Source organism: Lynx canadensis, chromosome D1, assembly GCF_007474595.2.
Source record: "Lynx canadensis isolate LIC74 chromosome D1, mLynCan4.pri.v2, whole genome shotgun sequence".
In the NCBI taxonomy this organism is placed as follows: Eukaryota; Metazoa; Chordata; class Mammalia; order Carnivora; family Felidae; genus Lynx; species Lynx canadensis.
The window spans coordinates 26,957,925-26,983,876 of NC_044312.2; the positions used below are offsets into that span (position 1 = coordinate 26,957,925).

General features: G+C 36.3%; 1 protein-coding gene across 2 annotated transcripts in view; it reads right to left on the bottom strand.

The window, feature by feature from the left end:
* Positions 1 to 25,952, bottom strand: part of ZBTB44 (zinc finger and BTB domain containing 44) — a 68,495-nt gene that overhangs the window by 23,644 nt on the left and 18,899 nt on the right. For both annotated transcript variants that reach the window (XM_030330757.1, XM_030330758.1), the window contains exon 2: positions 4,746 to 5,819. In XM_030330757.1, coding sequence (XP_030186617.1) covers positions 4,746 to 5,763 — 1,018 coding nt within the window. In that variant the 5' untranslated portion in view covers positions 5,764 to 5,819. The remainder of the gene's footprint in view (positions 1 to 4,745; positions 5,820 to 25,952) is intronic.

Genomic DNA, 25,952 nt, shown 5'->3' on the forward strand with positions numbered 1-25,952 from the left:
TACGGAATATGGAAAAAAAAGTACTATAAACATTTTTCCTTACTCCTGCCTACATACTTTATTTTTTTTTAATTTTTTAACTTATTTATTATTTGATTTATATCCGAGTTAGTTAGCATACAGTGTAACAATGATTTCAGGAGTAGATTCCTTAATGCCCCTTAGCCATTTAGCGCACCCCACCTCCCACAACCCCTCCAACAACCCTCTGTTTGTTCTCCATATTTAAGAGTCTCTTCTGTTTTGTCCCCCTCCCTGTTTTTATATTCTTTTTGCTTCCCTTATGTTCATCTGTTTAGTATCTTAAATTCCTCATATGAGTGAAGTCATATGATATTTGTCTTTCTCTAATTTCACTTACCATAATACCCTCCAGTTCCATCCACGTGGATGCAAGATTTCATTCTTTTTGACTGCCGAGTGTATGTATGTGTGTATATATATATATATATATATATATATACACACACACACACACACACACATCTTCTTTATCCATTCATCCATCGATGGACATTTCTGCCCACATATTTTGACTGCCTACTATAGCAATTTAACTTTACTGTAAGGCTTTGTTTTATTGTATAGATTTGAAGTTAAGATAGGTTAATTGAGAGTGATTACTACATTTACTGTGAAGGCAAGGAAAACAGCTTTTAGATTATTTGACTACATGATATTCAGATCATAGTTACTCACATGTCAGCTTTAAAATAGAGTCTATATCTTTGAGAGTATATATTGGAAGTAAATTATATAACTGATAAGTATATTCTACTGAAGTTCCTAACTTCTCTTAATCATGTTAGTAAGATAGAAAGGCAAAATCTGAACTGATTAGATATACTTGAGAGTGATAAAATCAGACTATTTCACATGCCTAGTTAGCAAGATATTAATATTTGGTTTCTAAGTTCTCAGATAAATGATTAAAACAGTAATATTCAGGTACACCTGGGTGGTTCAGTTGGTTGAATGTCTAACTCTTGATTTTGGCCCAGGCCATGATCTCCTGATTCATGGGATCAATCCCCGTGTCAGGCTCTGCACTGACAGCATGGAACCTGCTTGGGATTCTCTCTACTATCCCCCTCTGCCCCTCCCCTGCTAAGTAAATACATATACTTAAAAACGGTAATATTCATTAAATAGTTAATTATTCAGAAAATGTTGAGGATTAAAGACTAGTAATTTAACAAAAACTCATATGAACATATAGCTAACATCTCCTGCCATCAAATACATTACTGAATGTGTGTTCACTTGAACCCTTCAAAACTATCTTGACTCATGTCCATCAACAGATGAATGGATAAAGATGTAGTGTGTGTATATGTGTGTACACATATACACACACAAAGCAATCAATACTGCTCAGCCATTAAAAAAAGAATGAAATCCCACCATCTGGAATAACATGGATGGACCTAGAGGGTAAAATGCTAAGTGAAATAAGTCAGAGAAAGAGAAATACCATATGATTTCACTCATATGTGGAATTTAAGAAACAAAACAAAGGAAAAAAAAAGAAAACCGAAAACACTCTTAAATATAGAGAACTGATGTTACCACGGGGAAGGTGGAGGGGTAGTTTGAGTGAAATAGGTAAAGGGAATTAAGAGTACACATATCACCCGAGGCGCCTGGGTGGCTCAGTCGGTTGGGTGTCTGACTTCAGCTCAGGTCATGACCTCATCATTCTCGAGTTTGAGCCCCCTGTCGGGCTCTGTGCTGACAGCTCAGAGCCTGGAGTCTGTCTCAGATTCTGCATCTTCCTCTCTCCCTCTGCCCTTTCCCTGCTTCTGCTCTCTCTCTCAAAAATAGGGTACACGTATCATGATGAGCATCATGTAATGTACAGATTGGTGAATCACTATATTGTACCCCTGAAACAATATAACACTATATGATAATTATACTGGATTTAAAATTTAAAAAAAAAAAAAAAGAAAGAAAAGAAAAATATGACTTGATCCAAATTCAGGAATATGATCTTTAATTGGTGCTGTGGGTAGAACTGTGTCTCCCTAAAAAAGATATATTCAAGTCCTAACCCCCGATACCTAGGAATGTGACCCTATTTGGAAATAGGGTCTTTGCAGATGTAATCAAGTTAGACAAGGTCATCCTGAGTAGGGGGGCCCTGATACAAGAAATGGTGTCTTTGTAAGGTAAGGGAGATTTGGTGCCAAAAACACAAGGAAGGCACATGAAGACAGGTATAAATCAGGGGGATGCAACTACAAGTTGAAGAAAAGCAAGTACTAGTAACTGCCAGAAGTTGGAAAGAGGCAAGAAAAGAATCCTCTACAGCCTTCAAAGGAGCACGGCCTTGCTGACACCTTGATTTCAGACTTCTGGCCTTCTGAACTACGAAAGAATAAACTTCTATTGTTTAAAATAATCCAGTTGTGGTACACTTTGTTGTGGCAACACTGGGAAATTCATAGAGTGGGTCAAAATTCAAGAAATCAACAAAGTTAATACAGCAACCTTTTGGAGAAATCCTCTTTATTATTTTTTATTGGCTTTTCTTTTCTCCCTGAAGACAGCTATTTCTTAAGGATCAGTCCTTTGGTTTTAGCTCTTATATATATTTTTTCCTTGAGATTCATTCGGTCACTGCTAAAAGAAAAAGACTCAGGGGCGCTTGGGTGGCTCAGTTAGTTAAGTGTGACTTCAGCTAGGGTCATGATCTCGTGATTCATGGGTTTGAGCCCCACATCCAGCTCTGTGCTGACAGTTCGGAGCCTGGAGCCTGGAGCCTGCTTCGGATTCTGTGTCTCCCTCTCTCCCTGCCCCTCCCCTGTTCATACTCTGTATGTCTCTCTCTCTCAAAAATAAACATTAAAAACAAAAAGTTAAAAAAGAAAACAAAAACAAAAAACCGAAACTGGAAGTCTTCAGTCTTGATTTCACCAATCTTCCTTTTTCAACTGCTTTGTAGCATAACATTACTTGGACCATCACCCAAGCATAATTAACCAAATTGACCTTGTTGACTTATTCTTAAAACTAGGTTCCCACCTTCTTCCAATGATTTTCAAGTCATAGTAACTGAATTTCATAGACTCCTACCCATTATATAATTACCAATATTTTTTGTACCATTCACTAAGAAAAAGTAACTGTAAAAGATTAATTATAATAAGACATTTCTATTTAGAGAATATGAAAAATTATGACAAAAATCAATGAACACAAAATGTTATCACTATTTTTCTAGTCACCTAGAGGTCTCTAACCTTTCCCATTCCCTCAATCCCTATATTCAACATCATCAGGTAGTAATGATTCTCCCTTTATGAAGTCTCTCAATCTCTTAATATCCATTATCTTTATAGTTTTACTCTAAGCATCTTCATTCATACAAAAACAACTAGTGTAACTGGTTTCTGAGACTGTCTCTGTCTAGTCAACCTCCACTGCATACCAATACTAAATTAATTTTCCCAACTATCTGTAAATGTGTTATTTTTATTCCCTTTAAGGTAGACTCCTTATTACCACTAGGATAAAATTCAAACTTAAATGGCCTAGCTGTGACAGACACTGCTAGTTGCACACAATATGCATTCTCCAATTTTGCTTGAGGCAGTTATATACCCACTGAAATATACATCTTCTCAAATTCCCTTATAGCTAGGGAAGACCACATGACATAATCTGGCAGAAGCTTTTTAGGGATTTCTGGGAACATCTGTGCTTTTCTGACACAAGCACTGCCCCTTACTAGAATATGAGGCTAAAGATGAAGCAAACATCATGTAACCATGAAGCAATAAATTTATCGATGAAACTGGCCAACTAAGGATGGTGGATTATAAATATACAAGGGATACAAATATACAAGGAACCTAGGCTAATGATTACACTGTAAAGCCACCATACCAGTCCTGGACTTCCTACTTCTGAACACTTTATGGGATAAAAATAAAATCCTGTTTGGTCTAAGCCACTTTGAAGGGATCTGTTATCTGCAGTTGAATGCAATCCTAACTGAAACTTGTGTTTAGACTCTTCACAACATGCTCAACTGCTCATTTTGTCTTCTCTCATTATTTCTAATACTTGAAGGCTTCCATACTTTATTCACATTATTTTGCACTGAATTTGCCACTCACCAAACATGCAAAGGTCTTCCACACCTCTGTGCTTTTATTCATTTTCAAAGAAATGTCATTCCCTTTCCTGGGCAAACTTGTACTTACTAACTAAAATACACCTCGAATAATTAGTGTTAACTTGCTCTTTTTGTGGTGAAGCCTTAACACTTTGTTCATATCTCCAGCCTAGTGCTAGATTTACACATCTGCTTTCTCAATTAGACTATTAAATCCTCAGTTGCAGAGACTATGTCTTTTTTATCATGTATCCCCAACGTTTGGCACATGGTAAGTTTTCAATAAATATTTTGAGAAAGAATAAAACACTAACTGGATTTTTAAAAACTGGTATATTTTGCATTGAAAATAATTCACAATTCATATGTAACATAATCTGCCTTTATCTCATCAGAAATCGTTTAACTATTCTCTCTCGTTCCCAATCCATAACTTGTAAAAAAAAAAAAAAAAAAAAAAAGTACTAATAGCATCTAAAAAAATCCAGTTATCATGTTTTATTCTTTTTAATGTTTCCTATAGGATCCAGCGCAAAACTTTGATCTAAAAGATACTTAAAAATGCTCATATTGACTTGAAAAACATAGAAAAACATCATGAAACACACAGAAGACATTATACCTATAGAGGAAGACTGTGGACTAATCAGAAGGTCTTCTTGGACTTGTTCGCTTCCCGGCACTGTCTGCTGATCACTCAGTGAGCTCTGAGATGCACTGACAGGCTGAGACACTTCCTCATGGACTTCCTCATCACTTAACCTTTCTACTTTGACCCGGACATCTTCTTCGGTACCCAGTGGCAAGGCAGTTTTTGTGCTCTCACAAGTCACATAATCAGCCATTCTTCTACCTGTCTCAGATGGGCCGGGTAATTCTAAAGTCCGGGTATTTTCTACCTGTTTAGACTTATCAGGCTGAATCCTTCGATCAATTCCAAAAGGAAAAGTCCAGGGAAAAGCTAAAGAAGAGTCAACTGGTTGATTTCTATTTTCTGAGTAGGAAGCTGAAGAATTCAATACCTGGGGAGAACTTGTTTGCGTGCTACACTTCACAGGACTTTCAGGAGACATAACAATGTAGCTTTTGCGCTTTCTCCGGGATTCTCGGCAGACAGGAATGGTTCTTTCTACCACACTGCACTCTGAAGACACAGGAGAAATACTTCCATCTCGGGAAGTAAAATTGCAGTTTGAGTTATTTTCTTGTCCAGCATCTAGACCCTTTTCTGATTGGCTGTTGGGTGTATTCCATAAAATGCTTGATTTCATGAACTCTGAGCAGGTGCTAGCAACACTGAACATTTGCATATAGCTGGCTGCAGCTAGAACATCAATGATATTTTCTGTGTTAATTGACAGAGTGGCTGTGTACGCATATTCTAAAAGGGGTATAAAGCCAGTTACTGTAACATGATGCAAATCCAACACATTCTTGTTCTCATCCTCTGCTTGGCCTACAAGTTTGGTGCGAAAGAAATCACTGCAAGCTGCTAGTACCACCTTATGTGCCCGGAAGATTTTGTCCTGGACACGAATAGTGATATCACAAAAATGTCCATCATTTCGCAGCATATTTAGCTTTCCAAGCATTTCCTGGCTGTGGGAAGAGGAGCTATGAGTAAATGTTTTCACACCCATCTTTTCCTTCCTCTTCTACAGATGCTCTTCAAGGATGCAAATGAATCAGAAATGTCCTAAAAAAATACATAAAATAAGCATTAATTGATAGTTTAGTGGTTGAAATAGAAGGTGGCTTACTTTATTTTCATGTAGCCACTGTGTTAAATAAAAAAAGCTGAAGGATGGTAGTGAGAAAGTTCAAGGTAGAGAATATATTATTTTCTCTAACATTCCCCCAAACTCTCCTATCAGTGGAGTCTGTGAGCTAATGTTTAAAGGAGCTGGATAGGGGCGCCTGGGTGGCTCAGTCGGTTAAGCGTCCGACTTCAGCCCGGGTCACGATCTCGCGGTCCGTGAGTTCGAGCCCCGCGTCGGGCTCTGGGCTGATGGCTCAGAGCCTGGAGCCTGCTTCTGATTCTGTGTCTCCCTCTCTCTCTGCCCCTCCCCCGTTCATGCTCTGTCTCTCTCTGTCTCAAAAATAAATAAAAAACGTTAAAAAAAAAAATTAAAAAAAAAAAAAAAGAAAAAAAAATAAAGGAGCTGGATAGTTTTAAATAATAATAGTTTGTATATAAGACAATTAAAGAGTGTTTTCTATATGTCAGACACTGTTCTAAATGCTTCACATTTGATAATTTAGTTGATTGTCATCTCTCTGTCAAGAAGTACATCATTACCCCTGTTTAACAGAAAAAGGTTAACTATCTTGCTAAAGTCAGAAAGTTATTAAGTGGCAGAGCCAGGATTCAAATCCAGACAGGCTGGTTCCACAGCTTACCCTCTTAACATCGATGCTATATATATACTGCCTCTCTTAGGCTATAAAGTGAATAAATATAGGTGGTTAAGACTTCAAATTTTAGAATGTGATAGGTCTGGATTCTTTCCTCAACAATTCCTCCACGGTTATTTCAGGATTAAATGAAACAATATATACTGTGGTTAGCACAGCATTTGGCACTTTGTGAATGCTCAACAAATGAAACCAGTTATTATTGTTGTATTATTTATATTACTAATACATTAATAATTTATTTATATTACCAATACAATGAAACAAACTTTCTGGAAGTAAATTTATTTTAAAAAATGGTTAGAAATCAATCAGTTGATTGGATTTTCCCTTAAAAAAAGAAGTTAGTTTTGCCTTGACAAGATTTCACATTTATTTACTAAAAATACAAAAAACTGATATTCTCAAATAGTTTTAAATTAGCACATCTAATAATGCTTCAGTTTTTACAGCACTTTCTCCCTAACCTCTTTTTACACCCTCTATGTGAAGTCAGGAAGGCTTATATTATCCCCTTAGTAAAGATAAGAAAGCTAATGCTCAGAAAAGCTTTGTGACCAATGAATGACAACCAAAGCGACGATCTGGATCCTTTGACTCTTAGATCACTGTACTTTCCCAGGGTAAAAAAATATCAACAATGTACATCAGTCATTTTATCTGTGATAAATAACTTTTTTTTTTTTTTTTTTTTTTACTGTTAGTACTGAAATAAATGCAAAATAAAGCCAATTTGGAGAAATACTTATTGTAAGTTGTCTCTAGGTAAAAGAAGATTTCAAATGCTTCAAAAATACAACCATCAATTTTAAAAGATGCTACAGATGATGAATCTTTAATGGACCTGGAAAAATGTTTGCTTCTGAGTATTAAATGAATGCACAATTACTGACATAGAGTGAACACTCAATAGTAGTTATTATTATATATTTAGTGAAAAACGTGATGAAAGAGTATTTGTATCTATGCCACACACACAACGCAAGAGAACATGAGGTCTTAACCTGAGATTCATGAGTTCCCTAAAGGAACTGTATACAGATCCTTCTGAAACTGTATACAGAATAATGTATCATATTCAAATGGAATGTTCATCATCTTCAAAGGAATCATTGGTAGTATTTATTGGTATTTATTGGAGTATAGGAGTATAGGAGTATGGAGTATAGGAGTATTTATTGGTAGGAGATATTTATTCCCTCTGGTTTTATTTATTTTTTTTTTGCACATTAAAAAAATTTTTCTTAAAAAAAAAAAAAACCAAAAAACACACAAAAAAAACTCCAGCATACTGCTACAAAACCAGGGTTTCAGGTACTCTTGGTTAAAACTACGAAGTCATACAGGGTAGGTCTACTTTTTCCTTCCCCTTGAAAAAGCCTTCAAAAATGAAGATGGCAATCACATTCCATTCTTTCCTATGATTTCTCTTCTTCAAAGATCCCTTTAAATGCTCCTTAAAATTTGCTTGCTCTCTTTGCTGTCAACAATCTTCACTTTTTAATGTTCCTTTAAGACTGGTTCCCAGGGGGGTGTCTGGGTGGCTCAGTCGGTTGAGCGTCCAACTCTTGATTTCAGCTCAAGTCATAACCCCAGGGTCATGGGATCAAGCCCTGCGTTGGGCTCTGTGCTGGGCATGAAGCCCGCTTAAGATTTTCTCTCCCTCTGTCCCTCCCCAGCTCTCTCTCTGTCAGGAGAAAAAAAAAAAAAGTGGTTTTCAGAACTGTACACAATATGGCAGGTATGGTAGGATTATAACTGAGCATAACTTTACTATTTTTACCTCCCTTGTTTTGGGCACAAGTATTAGTAAGACTGAATCAGGATTCTAATAGTCAAAATATAACCAATTTTATTCACATTATTCAAACCTTAATAGTGGATTCAAGAGATGTGAGACACTTTATTATGTGAAGGGTGGTACACAAGTACAAATAAAACACTGTCTTTGACCTCAAGCTTACAGGCCTCATGAAAAAGACATGTTCCTAACCAAGGTACAAAAGGTGTGCAGCATACACGAGTGAAAGCAACAAATGAAATAATTCTGAATGTACAAGGTAGAAGAGGCATCACTGAGGATAGAGCCTAATGAAAGTAGAATTCTTCCAGGTGATAAAGCATTTGAAAGGAGTTCCAGGCTATCATGGGATCACGAAGTGATCTCAATGACTGCTCACCATCATGATGTGCCTCCCTGTGCAATCTATGCATTGTATTGGCAAACTGTTAATGGGCACCGTATGACATTCTAAATGTGAGCATGCACATGACACTAATATAACACTGTATGTCAACTATACTGGAGTTAAAATAAAAATTTTTTAAAAAATGTGAGCGTGCAGAAGGCAATGTCAGTTCAAACATCAAACAATCCCATAAACATCCCTTTGAATGTTCTATGCAGATAAAATGTGTATGTGAAGGAGAAAAAAGAAAAGAAAAAACCTAAAGCTTTCCAGTTGAATAAATATAAGGCCACTGAATATTCTAACATGGGAAGACAAAAGGTTCAATCTGAGACTCTTTCTTGTCTGATAACAGAAAGGATAAAAGTCATAAAGCCCTTTGTCAAGATAGCCAGGCAAGGCCACTGAAGTAATTATCTGACCATTATCAAAGATGAGTTCAAATACAAATCTACTTTATACACCATTCCCAAAGTCAAATAACCACGACACAACTAAGCAGCTAAAACTGGTCTAAGCAAACCACCGTTTAACATACTTGCTGATTTCTCTCATAGGAATGAAATGGAGAGAAAGAAAATGGGAGGACTATATATAAAGGTTTTCTTTGATTTGCTGAACTATAGTAAACTGGTTTCTTTAAAAGCCTGGCTTATAAAGAGTGCTTGGTTTGATTGGGATCATGTGGTTCAGGGAGGAAAGCACATGCCTTCAGAGCAAGTGACATAGTCTTAATCCAGGGACTATCTGCATGAACAAAGATGTCGAAGGCAGGGAATTAAATGGCATTTGGAGAGCATGTGCACAGGGGTCTTAAAATGAAACCATTTCAATCTTGGTTTGGGTAGAGGCCTCAGATACTGCTGGCCAAAGTGAGATGCAAGTCCACCTATGCAATAAGGTAGTAGAAAACAGTCTTTCAACTTTGAGTTATATTCACCTACAATGTTCAAAGAGTTAAATGTTACAAAAGGATTTTTGCAGACAGTCATCAGTGTGCTTTGAGTTCCAAACCCCATCCTACTCCCTCCTACTCTTCTGCAAGGCAAATGGGTTGAGACATGTTTGCTCTTTGTCTTCGGTCTATGGAAAATGTATGTCACACTTGAAAAAAATCTAAAGGGTAGAAGTCTGATTTAAAGTCTGGCCAAGACTAGGAAGTATGCTTATCATCTCCCAACAGTATATAAAAACAACACAGTAGAGTGGTTGAGAAGGGACTATGGAGCCAGAGTGCTGGGTTTGCATCCTGGCACTGCCTTTATGTTCAGTGGGCTGGTGACCTTAGGCAAGTCACTAACCTGTGCTTTTAACTTCTTCAACAGTAAAAAAAAAAAGGGCTAACAGAATACACCTCAGAGATTTCTGAGGATTAACTGGTCTAATATACGTACAGTACCTAGCAGAAAATAAATGTTGTATTAAATATTAGTTGCTGCTGCTGCTTTTATTACTATTAAAGATCTTTTATTCTTACTCAACCCTTGCCTCTCTCAACCTGAAGAGGCCAGAAACCACAGTTAGCAAATGAAGAGGAATAAAAGGACAAAGAGGAGAAAAACCGAAAGAAAAAGGAAGCCAAACAAACCTCACTTTTCACTATAGGCCTATGGTACAACTGAGGTGGGAAAGGAGGGAATCCTTTAACTCTGAGTTAAGTTTATTAGTTCTTGAAAATAGTCAATTCCTGAAAGTAACCAGAAAAGACTTGCCCTTCAAGGAGCCGAAGGAAGAACTTAACACCACAGAATACACTTAAATGGACAATGGAAGACAAAAATAAAATGGATTATGAGTAGCTTCCACAAGTTATGCTTGTTCAATGTAATGGTTACACATATAAACTACAAAGCCTGATATAGCTAGCTGTATGGGAAGAGAGGAAGATGAAGATTAGACTGGGAAATGCCTTGTATACCATGCATTTATGATATGCATCTCCCAATACATGTCTGTGGAAACTGAGTCGCATGATAAATTCTATAATAAAAAAATGACATGGACTAACATATTTTGGAGATACTGCAATATCATATATTGTGACAAAACTTATGATGAAACTACACTATTTGAAAAAGTCATCCATAATATGGATACTTTGGAAGCCAGAGAGTATAACCTGAAATTTTTATCAATTACGTAATTCTTTTAAAGAAACTTCTCATTTTCCCGTGTGTATATGAATATGTATGTAGTTATAGATTAAGAGCTCATTCAAAATTCTTGAATAAAATATTACTTAATTCCAATTTATACTAATGTAGAATTCATGCAGCACTTAAAAGTAATAAAATCTATTTGTGTAATAGTTTGCAATTTGAACTAGTAATTCAGAAATAGTTTCCTTCCTGCCCACCCCTCCCTTTTATTCCAAATCCCTGATGAATAGCATACATGCTTATGAAAGCAGTAAGCAGTAGCTGCTAAATCCTATGTGGTCATTTTGCAGTTGGGTTGAAATGTTTTTGACAAATAAGGTATATAGCCTAGTTGTAGAAAAAAAAAAAGGTTTAAGTTAGACAAATCTTAGGTTTTGAATGCTGACTCTTCCAATTATAAGTAAGGAATTAAATCTCAGTCAAGTTACTTCATCTGTCTATTCTTGTTTGCTCCTATGTAAAAGGAATAATGGAAATCACACTTCCAAGACAGTCAAGAGGATTAAATTAGCACAATTTCTGGTATTAAGTAAGCATCCAATACATGTTAGTTACTATTATTACCTCCAGAAAAAGTCAGAAGTGAAATGGAGATCAAATTTCATGTCTACTCTATTTATGATACAGATCATATTTTGAATTATGTTTATTTTGATTTAGAGATTGGCTAATAAAAATTATCAGAGGATTTGAGATTAAAATGGAATAGCTCTTAGCATATAAAGTGAGATGGCTGCCTAAAATGATAAAAGAAAAAGTGATGAAGACTGCTAATCTTGAAACTAATTTGGGAAGATGGGAAAACTTAATATTTAATAAGAATTTGCATGTTTAAATATTGACACATTTAAAACTGGACACTACCTCTCCCAATGATACTAACAAGGTTTTCATTATGTGAAAACTGAACTGAGATAATTTCATTTCAATCCTATATCCTAATTAAAACCAATCAAAGAAAGAAGGTTATGGAAAGGGACACTGATTTTAAGATGCCTCTAAGAAAAGGAATATCCAGCTGGAAATATATGAAGTTGTCTATACCAGGCGACTATCTGCTCTGTAGCAGATGTTAACAGTAGGAGCTTTAAAAACATGTTATCACATATGACGTAAAATGATAATCCGATTTTACAGAGGAAATTGAGACTTGGGATACTGCTTTGCTCAAGGCACTTATGTTTGTTTATGCCACTGCTAAGGACTTAATGAGATCTTATTCAATAGGTATGAGTAGCCATTGGGGAGTAGTATAGTTATATCTACATTTTTTTTGGTTATTCTGATGGCAATTCAGAGGGTAGATTTGAGGGTAGCTATCGTTAACAGTATGAGTATATGATAAAATAAAGCACCGAGGATAGAGAAAATACATCTAAGGAATATTTGGGAGGCAAAACGACCTAGGCATGATTTCCTATCAGGGATCAGGTAGGGGAGTAGCTAGGAGAGAAGAATCTGACTCTAGGTCTCCGACATGGGGGTGACTAAGCGGATGGTGTTTTCACCAAACAAGATAGAGAATGAAAAAAGAATGGTTTTGGTAGCGATTAATGATGAACAGAAAGAATATTTTGGTTTTAGACATACTAAATTTGAAAAACTTTTGAGAGGAATATTTGTATAAATTTATATATGAAATTGCCCATTCTGATCTGGAGTTCAGGGAAGAGGTTAGGGCTGGACCTATGTAAGTCACTGATGAATCTCATTCTATTGATTTTGTTAGAACTAAAGACATCTAAAGAACATGTAAGAAAGAATGTGAAGGCAAGCTGTGAGAAGCTTGGGGCAGGCAGAACAAAAGGATTTAGTGAAAACACTTTATGGTATCTAATTTATTTTTTGATCCTGTCTAGTATCTAGCATAATATACACAGAAGAGTCTTTGAAATATGTGAATGGATAGATTTTATTTCTATCTGGTCTGGCTATATATATATAGTACTGTATCTATATGTATGTATAGTACTGTATCTATATGTATGTATTTCTATCTGGTCTGGCTATGTATATAGTACTGTATCTATATGTATGTACTGTATAGATATATAGTACTGTATCTATATGTATTTATTATCAAGGGTTGAAGGTAAATAAAAAGTTGCAATTAGAATTTATAAAATCTTAAATTTGAATTAAAAGTATCAGTATGAACACATAATGAATACCTCTAGCACCTAGACTGGCTTCCAAATTCCATTTCCCACTAAAAAGAATCATGGCTCTTTACAGAAATGGCTGATTGCATTTCTGGGCCAGTAAATGTCTACCTGGAACATCTTAACAGACAGCAAAGAGGCTTTTAAAGATAGCTTCTTTAATAAACACATGAAACAGGTTTAGATTCATGAGCTCATCTAACACTAGAAACAAAAGCAAAGCTAATTTGTCACCTTTAAAAGATGCTATTGAAACAAATAATTATTTTGAAAACTGGTTTTAAAAGACAGGAAAGAATAAGGCATTTATCCTGGCTTTTCAATACAAATGGTATTTTTGGATAATCAAACAATATGAAAGGAGGCTTCTCTTTAGAAATGTTCCAGCTAATAAATGAAGGAATATCAGAAGTATAAGATAACCATTTTGCAACCCCCACCCCCAAATGAAGAGGTATTGATCAATGGTTTACAACTTGACAAAGGCAGTAAAAAAGACTGAACAAAACTTTAAACCCAACTATCAATTCACAAGAAATACAGCGGTGACAGGAACATGTTAAACTATACCACTGCAATGCAAACAGCAAAATCTAGATTATGAGAAACTCCATAGGACAAAAAACTTGTTTTTTAAAACTAATAAATAGCAAGGCAAAAAAAAGACATAAAGAGGGAACTAAAATAGGGAACTTGGTAGATTAAGAGACTTAAAAGATTTTATGAATCAATCACACTGTGCAGAAGTATCTTATTTGAAACAAATGAATAATAAATTTATGAGATAATTGGAAATTTGTTTTCACTATCTGATATCAAGAAATTATTAATATGTAACATGACTATATATTTTATAAAACAGCTTCAGACATAATTCACATCCCATACAATTCACCCTTTTAAAAGTGTTTAAATTCAAAGATTTTTTTAGTATGCTGACATTTTGAGTCTAGCCATCCTAGTGGGTGTGAAGTGGTATTTCATTGTGGTTTTGATTTGCATTTCCCGGATAACTAATGATGTCAGGCGTCTTTTCATGTGCTTATTGGCTATTTGTATAACCTCTGGAGGAATGTCTATTCAGATGCTTTGTCCATTTTTAACCTGGGTTATTCGTTGTCATCTTACTGAACTATAATGTAAAAGTTCTTATATACTTTACATACAAGTTGCTTATCAGACATAGGGTTTACATACATTTTCTCTCATTCCGTGGGTTGTCATTTCACTTTCTTGACAGTGTCCTTTGAAGCACAAAAGTTTTAAATTTTGATGAAGCAGAACATCTATTTTTTCCTTTTGTTGCTTGCGCTTTTGGTGTCATATTTGAGAATCCTTTGTCAAATCCAACATCATGAGTATTTACCCTTATGTCTTCTTAATAGTTTTACTTCTTACAGTTAGGTCTTTGATTTTTGAGTTATTTTTTTTTTTAATATGTGGTATGAAGTTCAACCTCATTCTTTGTATGTGGCTCTCCAGCTGTCACATCACAATTTCTTAAAAAGACTATTTTCCCCCACTGAATGGTCTTGGCACCCTTGTTGAAAATCAGTTAAGCACAGATGTATGGGTTTATACCTGGATTCTCGATTCTATTCCATTGTTTTGTTTTGAATTTTTTTAAATGTTTATTTATTTTTGAGAGAGACAGAGACAGAATGAGAGTAGGTTAGGGGCAGGGCGAGAGGCAGACACAGAATCTGAAAAGCATGCTCCAGGCTCTCAGCTATCAGCACAGAGCCTGGCGCGGGGCTCGAACTCATGAGCTGTAAGATCATGACCTGAGCTGAAGTCCGACGCTCAACCGACTGAGCCACCCAGGTGCCCCTATTTTCCAATGTTCTATATGTCTATCTTTATACCAGTAAAATGCTTTGGTCACTGTTGCTTTGTAGTCCCTCTGAAATCAGGAAGGGTGAGTCCTCTGAATTTGTCCTTTTGCAGTATTGCTTTGCCTATTCTGGATTCCTTGCAACTACAAAATATGAATTTTAGAATCAGGTTGTCAATCTCTACAAAGAGTCAGGTGGGACTGTGTTCAATTTGTAGATCAGTTTGGGGAGTAATGTCATCTTTACAACATTGAGTCTTTCAATCCATGAACATGGGGTATTTTTCTATATATTTAGACTATCTTTAATTTCTTTCAAAAATATTTTGGGGTGCCTGGGTGGCTCAGCTGGTTAAGCGTCTGACTTCGGCTCAGATCATGATCTCATGGTTTGTGAGTTTGAGCCCTGTGTCAAGCTCTGCGCTGAGAGCTCAGAATCTGGAGCCTGCTTCAGTTTCTGTGTCTCCCTCTCTGCCCCTCCCCAGGTCATGCGGTCTCTTTCAAAAATGAATAAACATTAAAAAAAAAAGTTTTACATTTCCTTTGTTAAATTTATTCCAAGTATTCTTTTTGATGCTACTGTGAATGGAACGGTATTCTTAATTTCATTTTTGAGGGTTCATTGTTCATAGCATTACTTTGTAATTTTTATTATTTTCTAGGTTTAGTTTGCTCTTTTTCCAGTGTCTTCAGGTGGAAGGTTGGTTTTTAACTTGAGATCTTCCTTCTCTCTTAATATAGGCATTTACAGTTATACGTGTGCATCTAAGCTCTGCTACTACTGCATATAAATTTCCGCATGTTGTATCTTTATTTTCATTTACCTCAGAATGTTTTCTGATTTCCTGTTTGATTTCTTCTGCGACCCACTGGTTATTTAGGAGTGTGTTGTGTTATTTTCACATATTTTTGAGTTTCCGAAACATTTTCCTGCTATTATTGATTTCTAATTTCACACCATTCGATTCTCAGAACATACTTTGCATTATCTCAACCTTTTAAAATTTATTGGTTTATGACCTAGCCTATGGTCTACAATTGGAGAATGTTCCATATGCTATATGAGAATGTGTGTTCTACTCTTGTTGCTGGGTAACTGTTCTATAGATGTCTTCTAGGTCTAGCTGGTTTATAGTGCTTATTTCCTGGTGATTCTGTCTAGCTATACACTACTGAAAGCAGTATATTGAAGTCTTCAACTACTAATGTTGAATTATCTGTTCCTCTCTTCATTTCTATCCATTTTTGTTATACTTATTTGGGTACTGTAATTATTATTTTCCTGATAAAATGACCCTTTTATCATAAAATGTCTCTAGCAACTTTTTGTAGAAGTCTATTTGGTCTGTTGTTGGTACCACCAGGTCAGCTTTCTTGTAGTTGCTGTTTGCATGATATATCTTTTGCTATCCCTTTTTACTTTCAATTTATATCTATCTTTGAATCTAAAATGTATGTCCTGTAGACAGCATATAGCTAGCTCATGTTTTTTATTCCAGTTTGATATCTGCTTTTTGACTGTTTAATTCATTCATATTTAATATTATTGACATACTGGGTTTATGTGTGCCATTCTACTTTGTTTCTGTATGTTTTGTCTTTTTTGTTCCATTATTCTTCCTGTAGTGCTTTCTTCTGCATTAAGTGAACATTTTCTAATGTAGAACTTTAATCTCTTCCACAATTTTCCACTATTTTTTTTGTTATATTTTCAGTAGTTGCTCAAAAATTTACCATAGAAACCTTAAACTTATCAGAATCAGCTTCAGATTTTTACTAGAATAATGCTAGTGACATATAAAACATTACTCATATATAATTCTATTCACTTCCCTCTTTTATAGTATTCTTTATATATATCTATAAATGTTACAAACACATGGTTATGATTATTACTTTACCATCTGTAGTCATTTGTATATCCCAGTAAAGCTTTGTTCCCACCTACCATTTTTGTGCTGTTACTGGCAAATATATTCCATGTTATAGACCCAACATTATACTATATACATATAACTTGCTTTTTAAATCAGTTATGAGGAGAAAAATATTCATTTCTACTGTTTTTTATAATTACATATCTACCTATATCAGTGCGTTTTTTTTTTTTTTTTTTTTTTTTTGCATGCATGCATGCGTTCAAATTACCATCTGGGGTCATTTGCTTTCAGCCTTAGGTTTTCTTTTAGTATTCCTTGTAAGGCAAGACTGCCAGTAAGAAATTCAGTTTTTATCTATTTGGTAAAATATTTTGCTTTTCATTTTAGAAAGACAATAAAGAATTCTTGGTTGACAGTTTCCTTCTTTGAAGGACACATTGAGTGTATTTTCCAATTGTTTCCTGGCCTCCACTTTTTCCTAGGAAGTCATCTGTTAACCTGAGGGAGGGTTCCATTATAGAGCTGTTTTCTCTTGCTGCTTTCAAGATTTTCTCCTTTTCTTTGACTTTCAGCATTTTTACTACAATGTGTCAGTTTATAGGTCTTTTTGCATTTTTCTTACTTGGGAGTTCACAGAGTTTCCTGGATGTGTAGATTACATTCTTCAAGAAATTTGGGATGTTTTCTGCCATTATTTCTTTGAATTTTTTTTTTTTTTCTGTTCCTCACCCCTCTCTCTAGTTCTTCTAGTATTCCCATTTATACATATGTTGGTGTGCTGGATGGTGTCCCAGATTTTTCTGAGACTATTCACTTTTATCTTTTTTTCTCTCTGTTCTTTGGTTTGTATAATCTCTACTGAGCTATGTTCAAGTTTCCTAAGTCTTTTTCCTGCCAGATAATAGCAAAAAAATAATAATAAATTTTTTTTAAACTTCAGTTACCGTACTTTATAATTCTAAAATTTCCATTTCGCTCTTTTTCACAGTTTCTATTTAATATTGGTATTCTCTATTTAATGCAAAATTGTCACTATACATTCCTTTACGTCTTCAACCATTATCCTTTAGTTCTGTGAACACACTTATAAATGGCTACGTTGGAGTCTTTTTCTGTTATATCTGACATCTGGTCTGTTATAGGCACAGGCAGTTTTTGTGTGGCCTGCTTTCCCCCCAGTGTTTGGGTCATAATTTATTTCTCTGCATGTTTTACAATTTTTTTGTTGGAAACAGGACAAATCCAACAATATATTGTAAGCAACTCCAGTTACTGTTCCCTCACCCCACTTCCTGATATTATTGATATCTGCTTTATTTTTTAGTGACTAGCTAGATTTTTTAAAGTGACCTCTATTCTGCCACCCCAATACCCACAGTGTTAATCCTCTGAGGTCACTCCTCAGGGAGGTGCATCTTTGGATATGTCCACAGTTACCAGACTTACGGTGATATCAGTAGGGCTCTCTTTTCCCTTACCGCACTCAGATGTTAAATTCCACTAATTGCTCTGTTGTTTTTCAACAGTGACCTGGGGCATAAATTGCTCTATAAATTAATCCAAAGCAATTATGGCTCCTTTGAGGGAACAGCTTCTGAGATCCTTGATTTGATATTTGTTGTGACCATAGGTCGTCTTATTCTTTTGGTTCTCTCCTGCAGACCATCCAGCAGTCTAGGCTGTAGGTTGACTAAATACAGTCTTTTCCTAATTGCCTTTCAACACAACTACTGTTCTTGAGAGCACCTGTAATTTTGAAGTTCTACACACTGTGTTTCAAATGAAGTCAGTTGTTTTGAGAAGAGATGAGGAACTGTTTCATGGTCTGCTTCTCCTCCCAGGCAAAATCTCTGAGACGAGCTCTGGAGCAGAGGATGGAGATAACGGCAAGCTCCTCTCTCAGCAATACCCCTGCTCTAGGTGTTGAGTGCTTGGTGAAGGGGGAATAATAACTGGTGGTCTTCTAGTTTTACTTGTCTGTTAAGGAACCATCACTTCATGAGCTGAGACAAGGATGACTGGGGTCCCAGTATTCTCAGTTGTGCCAAAGGTTCCATAAGTGGGGCATGGGTGAAAAAAAAGGAGGCCCAACTCATCAAACTTCACTCATTGTTACATTCATTGTAAACAGCCTAAACATACCAATTAAAAGACAGAGGACTATCAGATTGGATTGAAAAAAGACAGAAAGATGGAAAATTATCCAAATACACTATTTCTATAAGTTTCTACAAGAAACGCATTTCAAGTATATTTTAGGTGGTATGAGAAGTGAGATAATTCGTTTTCTGAAATCCCAAATAAAAGCTGTGCTGTCTAGAAGTATGTATGAGCCCCCCCGCCCCGCCCTCTCTGCACAATGGAGTCCCAAACCCTAAGACACTTCACTTCCTGACACTTCACTTTTCCCTGTCTTCCATTTCACGGGCTTATTTTTTGCGGGCTTTGCAATGAGCCTGTGCCAAAGAACTGAAGTTTCTGCATCACCTTAAGGAATGTACATTTGTTCCAATCAGACTACTTTTTGGCCTTAAATGAGCATAGGTGACTTCTGGATAAGGCTGTAACCTTTGTGGTACTCAGCCAATGAGGAATCAGGGGAGGGACTTGATGCTAGGAGATAAACTGCCTGCTGTAACTGACCTGAGTGTGCCTGTCCATCAGACACCTGCTCTTGCAAGAACATTGATTAAAGCCTCACTTCACGCTGCTCCAAGTCTCCATGTCCCTCCTTGATTGGAGCAGTGGACTTATGTCTCACAGTGGGTAAAAGGAAACATAAACCGATCAATAGAATATACTAATCAATACTGAAATACTACCATATACTAATAAAAAAAAAATACTACCATATACAAATCAATTGTCCAGACCATGCTAAGCCCCACATTAGCAAACTAGAACTTAGCTAAGTTTCTGTGCTTGGCTCTTCCAGAAAAGTAAAGCCTAGGCTAACCAATAGCACTTGCCTGCTCAGCACAACCTGCCTCCAAGACTTTCCTTTGCTCCATATAAGGAAAGTAACCCGGCTTTAACCAATCAACAAATGCCTACCATAAATTCCTCGTTCCTACTCATGTAGTCTATAAAACCTTCCCACTTAGTACAATACTCTGGAGCTCCACTCTGTCTCTATAATAGATGCTGCCCAATTCATGAAACACTGAATAAAGCCAACCAGATCTTTTCACAAGTTATGATTGTTGGATTTTTTCTTTAGCACACTACAGATATAAAAAAGAGAATACTATGAACAACTGTACACACATAAATTCAAAAATAAAGACAGACCAATTCCTGAGATAACTACACATAAAATTCAACCAAGATGAAAGAGATAACCTAAACAGTCTTATAAATGTTAGAAACTGAACTGAGAATTAAAACCCTCCTAAAGAAGAAATCTTCAGGCCCAAATGGTTTTACTATAGAATTCCATAAAACATTTAAAGAAGTTAACACCAATCATACACTCTCTTCCAGAAAATGAAAGAGAACACCACTAATTTTTTAAGTCCAGCCTTACTCAGATACCAAAGCCAAAGTCTGTACAAAAAAGAAAACTACAGAACAAAACCCTTTGTGAACCTAGATGTGAATCCTCAAACATATATTAGCAAATCAAATCTACCAATACAAAAATAAAAATAAAATACCACAATCAAGTGGGGTTTATCTTAGGATTACAAAGCTGGTTCAGTATTAAAAAAAAAAAAAATCAGTCAATTTAATCAGTCATATTCACAGTCTAAAGAAGAAATACTACATGATAATTTTAACTGATACAGAAAATGCATTTGAAAAAATTCAGAATCCCTTTATGATAAACTCTTAACAAACTAGGAATGTAAGGGAACTTCTTTAACTTGATAAAAAGCATTACAAAAAAACCTACAGGTAACAGCATACTTACCAGATAAAGATTGGATACTTTCCCCCAAAGATAAAAAAAAAAGGCAAGAAAAAGAACCAGAAGGAGGAGTGTGTATGTGCGCGTGTGTGTATGGAAGGAAAAAAATAAAACTGTTTCTATGCTGATGTGATTATCTACACCTAAGGAATCTTAAAAGAAAAAAAAAAGCCTCCTAGAATTAGTAAATGACAGGATACAAGGTCAACAGGAAAAAGTCAATTGTATTTTGATACAGTACCAAGAAAATAGATTATGGTTGCTGAGGTCTGGAGGGTGGGGGAAATTTGAGGGTGATGGCTAAAGGGTTCAAGTTTTTTGGGGGTAATGAAAATATTCTAAAATTGATCGTCGTGACGGATGTACAAATAAGTGAATATGCTAAAAAGTCACTAAATTCTGACACTTTAAATGGTGAATAGCATGTGTGGTATGCTAATTTTAAAACCATTATAAAATATAACTGAAAATAAAAAATTTGTCAAGAGAGAAGTTGAACAGGAGAATGAAGAAAACAGGGGAAAGAATCAGTAAACTTGAGGAAAGAATAAAAATTACTCAATTTGAACAGAAAGAAAAATAGACTTAAAAAATGAAGGGAAACCAGGGCCTAGGAACTATATAAAAAAAGATCATTCGTATCCTTAGAGTCCTGAAAGAAGAGAAGAGAGAAGATGGGGCTGAAAAACTATTCCTCTCCCCACACAAAAGAGGTTGAAAACTTCCCAAATTTGGCAAAAACCCTAAACCTAGAGATTTGAAAATCCAAAGAAGATATATCCAAAGAAATCCATGCTTAGATTTATCACGATCAAACTGTTGGAAACTAAAAACAAAGGAAAGATCTTGAAAGCAGCAAGACAGGAATGAATGACTCTTATTAGGGGAAAACAATTCAAATAACCAGAAAATTTTTCATAAAAACTCATGAGCCCAGATGGAAGTGGCACAACACTTTGCAAGTATTCAAAGAATCTGTCACTCAAGAATTCTATATCCAGTGAAAATATCCCTCAGTAATGAAGGGGAAATCTAGACATTTTCAGATGAATGAAAAGTAGAGAATTTGCTGCCAGCAGATCTACCCAAAAAGAATGGGTACAGATCTTGAAATGGGAAGAATGATAGAAAAAAATACAGGCGATAATCCTTCTTCTCCTCTAACTTTTCTACATTATGTTTGACATAACTGAAGCAAAATTTATAACACTGTTTGATGTGGTTCTCCTAGTATGTAGAGAAAATACTTAAGACAATTATAAACTAGAGAGGGTAAAGGGACTTTAAAAGGAGGTAAGCCTTCTATACTTCATTCCAACTAGTCAAATGTTGACGTCAGTACACTGTGAGATGTTATTCATATAGAATGCAATACCCACGGCTAATTCAAAATAATCTATACAAAGACATACACTAAAAATACTATGGATAAATCAAAATGGAATTCTCAAAAAGGTAAAAGCAATACACAGGAAGGGAGGAAAAAGAAGACAGGGAAACAAAGAACAGAGAGAACAAAAATAAAGAGGACAGACTTAAGCCTGAATGTATCAGTAATTTCACTGACTAGTCCAAACAAAACCAATTAAAAATGAGCTGGGGCACCTGGGTGGCTTTGTCAGTTAAGCGTCTGACTCTTGATTTTGGCTCATGTTGTGAGATTGAGCCCTGCACTGGGCTCTTTGCTAGGCATGGAGTCTGCTTGAGATTCTCTCTCTTTCCCTCTGCCACTCCCCTACTGGTGCATGCATGCGCACATTCTCTCTCTCTCTCTCTCTCTCTGTTTCTCAAAAACAAGAAAATAAATAAATAAATGAGCCAACTACGTGTTATCCATAAGAAATTCACTTCAAATATAATGATATAGGTGAGCTGAAAGTAAGAGGATGAGAAAATATAAAACTCTACTTCTATGAAGTAGCTACTAGCCACATGTGGTTATCTTAATTAAGATTAAATAAAATTAATTTAAGTAAAATTAAATACAAACTCATGTGCCTGCCACAATTCAACTAGTATATGTATATAAAAAAGCAGTTTTATTATATTGGTAATGTGCCCACATTACTGTATTTAGAAAGTTTTCTAGAACTATTATAAACTAAAATGCCTACATCATCTACGTTATTTTAACAGCAGTTAATTAAGGTTTCTTTTTCACTGTGGCAAAATATACATAAAATTTACTATTTTAACCATTTTAAGTATATAGCTCAGTGGCATTAGGTACATTCCTGTTGTTGTACAACTATCATCACTACCCACTTCTAGAACTTTTTCATCATCCTGTACTGTAAGTCGCACTCATTAAACAGTCACTCCTTATTCTCCATCCCCTACTCCCAGCCCCTGGTAACCATACTTCTACTTTCTGTCTCCATGAATTTGACTACTTTAGGTACCTCATATAAATGGAATCATCCAATATCTGTCCTTATGTGACTGGCTTATTTTGCTTAGCATAATGTCTTCAAGGTTCATCCATGCTGTAGCGGGTATCAATTTTCTTCTTTTTAAAAGGCTGTACAGGCACGTGAGTGACTCAGTTAAGTGTCCGACTTCAGCTCAGGTCACGATCTCGCGGTCCGTGGGTTGAGCCCCGCATCGGGCTCTGGGCTGACAGCTCGGAGCCTGGAGCCTGCTTCGGATTCTGTGTCTCCCTCTCTCTCTGCCCCTCACCTGTTTGCTCACTCGCTCTTTCTCTCTCCCTCTCTCAAAAATAAAAACATTAAAAAAAATTTTAAATGCTGCATAATATTCCATTGTATGTATATACCATATTTTTTTTATTCATTTGTTGATGGACAGTTCATTTGTTTCCAGGGGTTTTAAATCCCTACTTAACTAATGAAAGCAATGTTTACTCCAAATTCAAAGAATATTCAAGTAGAGAGGAATCCTGGAGGTCATCTAATTTCACAGCCTTCTAATGTTATCACAATCATGAAGTTCTGTTATTTCACTGTATCATCTTGAGTAAGGGTGGCTACTGCTTTAAACTGTTCACACTTCTCTTTTCCAAGTTAGCAATTATCATCAGTATTTTAATTAATTTATGTAATTGTGACACACATGACAGATGTTCATATGTGTGATACACCTCCATGGGCAAGCCCAGATTTTTAAAAAATATTGTGTATAATGTATATATAACAAAATTTGCCCTTCTAACCATATTTTTCCCATGTTTATTTGAGAGAGAAAGAGACAGCACAAGCAGGAAGGGGCAGAGAGCAAGGGAGAGAGAATCCCAAGCAGGTTGTGTGCTATCAGTGCAGAGTCTCACAAAGGGCTTGATCTCACAAACCACGAGATCATAACCTGTGCCAAAATTAAAAGCCGGACACTTAACTGACTGAGCCACCAAGGTGCCCAGCCCTTCCAACCATTTTTAAATGTACAGTGTCATTAAGTACATTCACACTGCTGCACAACGAGCACAATTACCTGTTTCCAAAACTTTTTCCACTGGCAAGGCCAGATTTTGATGACATACAAAAGGGCTGCAGGGAACAAAGGCCAGTAGCATCACAGACTTTATTTGGGGATGATATTCCCAAACAGATTTTACAAATTATGTAAGAAATAAGTTCATCTATTTAAATATATCAAAAACTTCATTTTTATATAAAGAAAATTGATGAGTATGTTCGATCTCACTTATAAAAATTAAGCTCTTAGAATAAGAAATCTTGATTTTTTTTTTTTTTTCCCTGACTCTCTTCACAGATAATATTTAAAAAGGCAAGCACAGAGGCGCCTGGGAGGCTCAGTCAGTAAAACTTCTGACTCTTGATTTCAGTTCAGGTCATGATCTCACAGTCCATGGGATCAAGACCCATGTTGGGTTCCATGCTAACAGCGTGGAGCCTGCTTGGGATTCTCTCTTTGCCCCTCCAGCCCCACCCCACCCCTGGCTCATGTGCACTCTCCTCTCTCAAAATAAGTAAACATTAAAAAAAGGGGGGGGGGGAGGTGTTCCTGGGTGGTTCAGTCGGTTAAGCTTCGGACTTCGGCTCAGGTCAGATCTCACAGTTTGTGAGTTTGAGCCCTGTGTCAGGCTCTGCTGATAGCTCAGAGCCTGCAGCCTGCTTTGGATTCTGTGTCTCCCTCTCTCTTTGCCCCTCCCCCACGCGCTCTCTCTCCCTCTCTCTCAAAAATAAACGTTAAAAAACAAAGGCAATGGGGCGCCTGGGTGGCGCAGTCGGTTAAGCGGCCGACTTCAGCCAGGTCACGATCTCGCGGTCCGTGAGTTCGAGCCCCGCGTCAGGCTCTGGGCTGATGGCTCGGAGCCTGGAGCCTGTTTCCGATTCTGTGTCTCCCTCTCTCTCTGCCCCTCCCCCGTTCATGCTCTGTCTCTCTCTGTCCCAAAAATAAATAAAAATGTTGAAAAAAAAAAAAAAATTAAAAAAAAAAAAAACAAAGGCAAGCACTTATGTAGGTAAAATTTATAGAATTACACTGTATATTTATGTTACTGCAAATTTTTTCATTGCATCACCTCTTGCTTATAGGCAATATGGATGTATATACTTTTCTTACTCATCATTCTCATTAAAAATTTATTCATGGATTGGGGCACCTGGGTGGATCAGTCAGTAAGCATCCCACTTTGGCTCAGGTCATGATCTTGAGGTTTGTGGGCTCAAGCCCGGCTCAGAGCCTAAAGCTTGCTTCAGATCTGTGTCTCCCTCTGTCTCTGCCTCTCCCCAACTTGTGCTCTCTCTCAAAAATAAATAAAACATTTAAAAGAATTTACTCATGGATAAAATGAAACTGAAGTAACTATAATAATCACACACAAATAATTCGTAATTGTCATACCACCTTAGTAAAAGTTCTTTACACAGGATGGGGCAATAAAGCCACGGAAGCTCCATTTCTTAAGCTCTAGCTTTAACTCACAATGGATAAAAGATCTATCACAAAACCTCTGGTAAGATCTGCTACTTTGAGGACCCTGACTAAAGTTGGTCAAGAACAGAACCTGTATCAACTCTGGAGATTATCAGTCTTTGTAGACAGACTATGGAGAAACAATGTGTTTTGATACAGTCACTCCTATATTGTCTTCAGAGGAACCATATGCCAGACAGGTCTGACTCTGGGACTGAGAGTTTTCACTCTTCTATACCATAGATATTATTCGTGGCCTAAACATTATCTTAGAAGTTAAAGAGGTAGCTCAGTTGGGTAAGTGTCTGACTCTTGATTCTGGCTCTGGTCATGATCTCACAGTTGGTGGGACTAAGCCCTGTGTCGGGCTCTGAGCTGAGCATG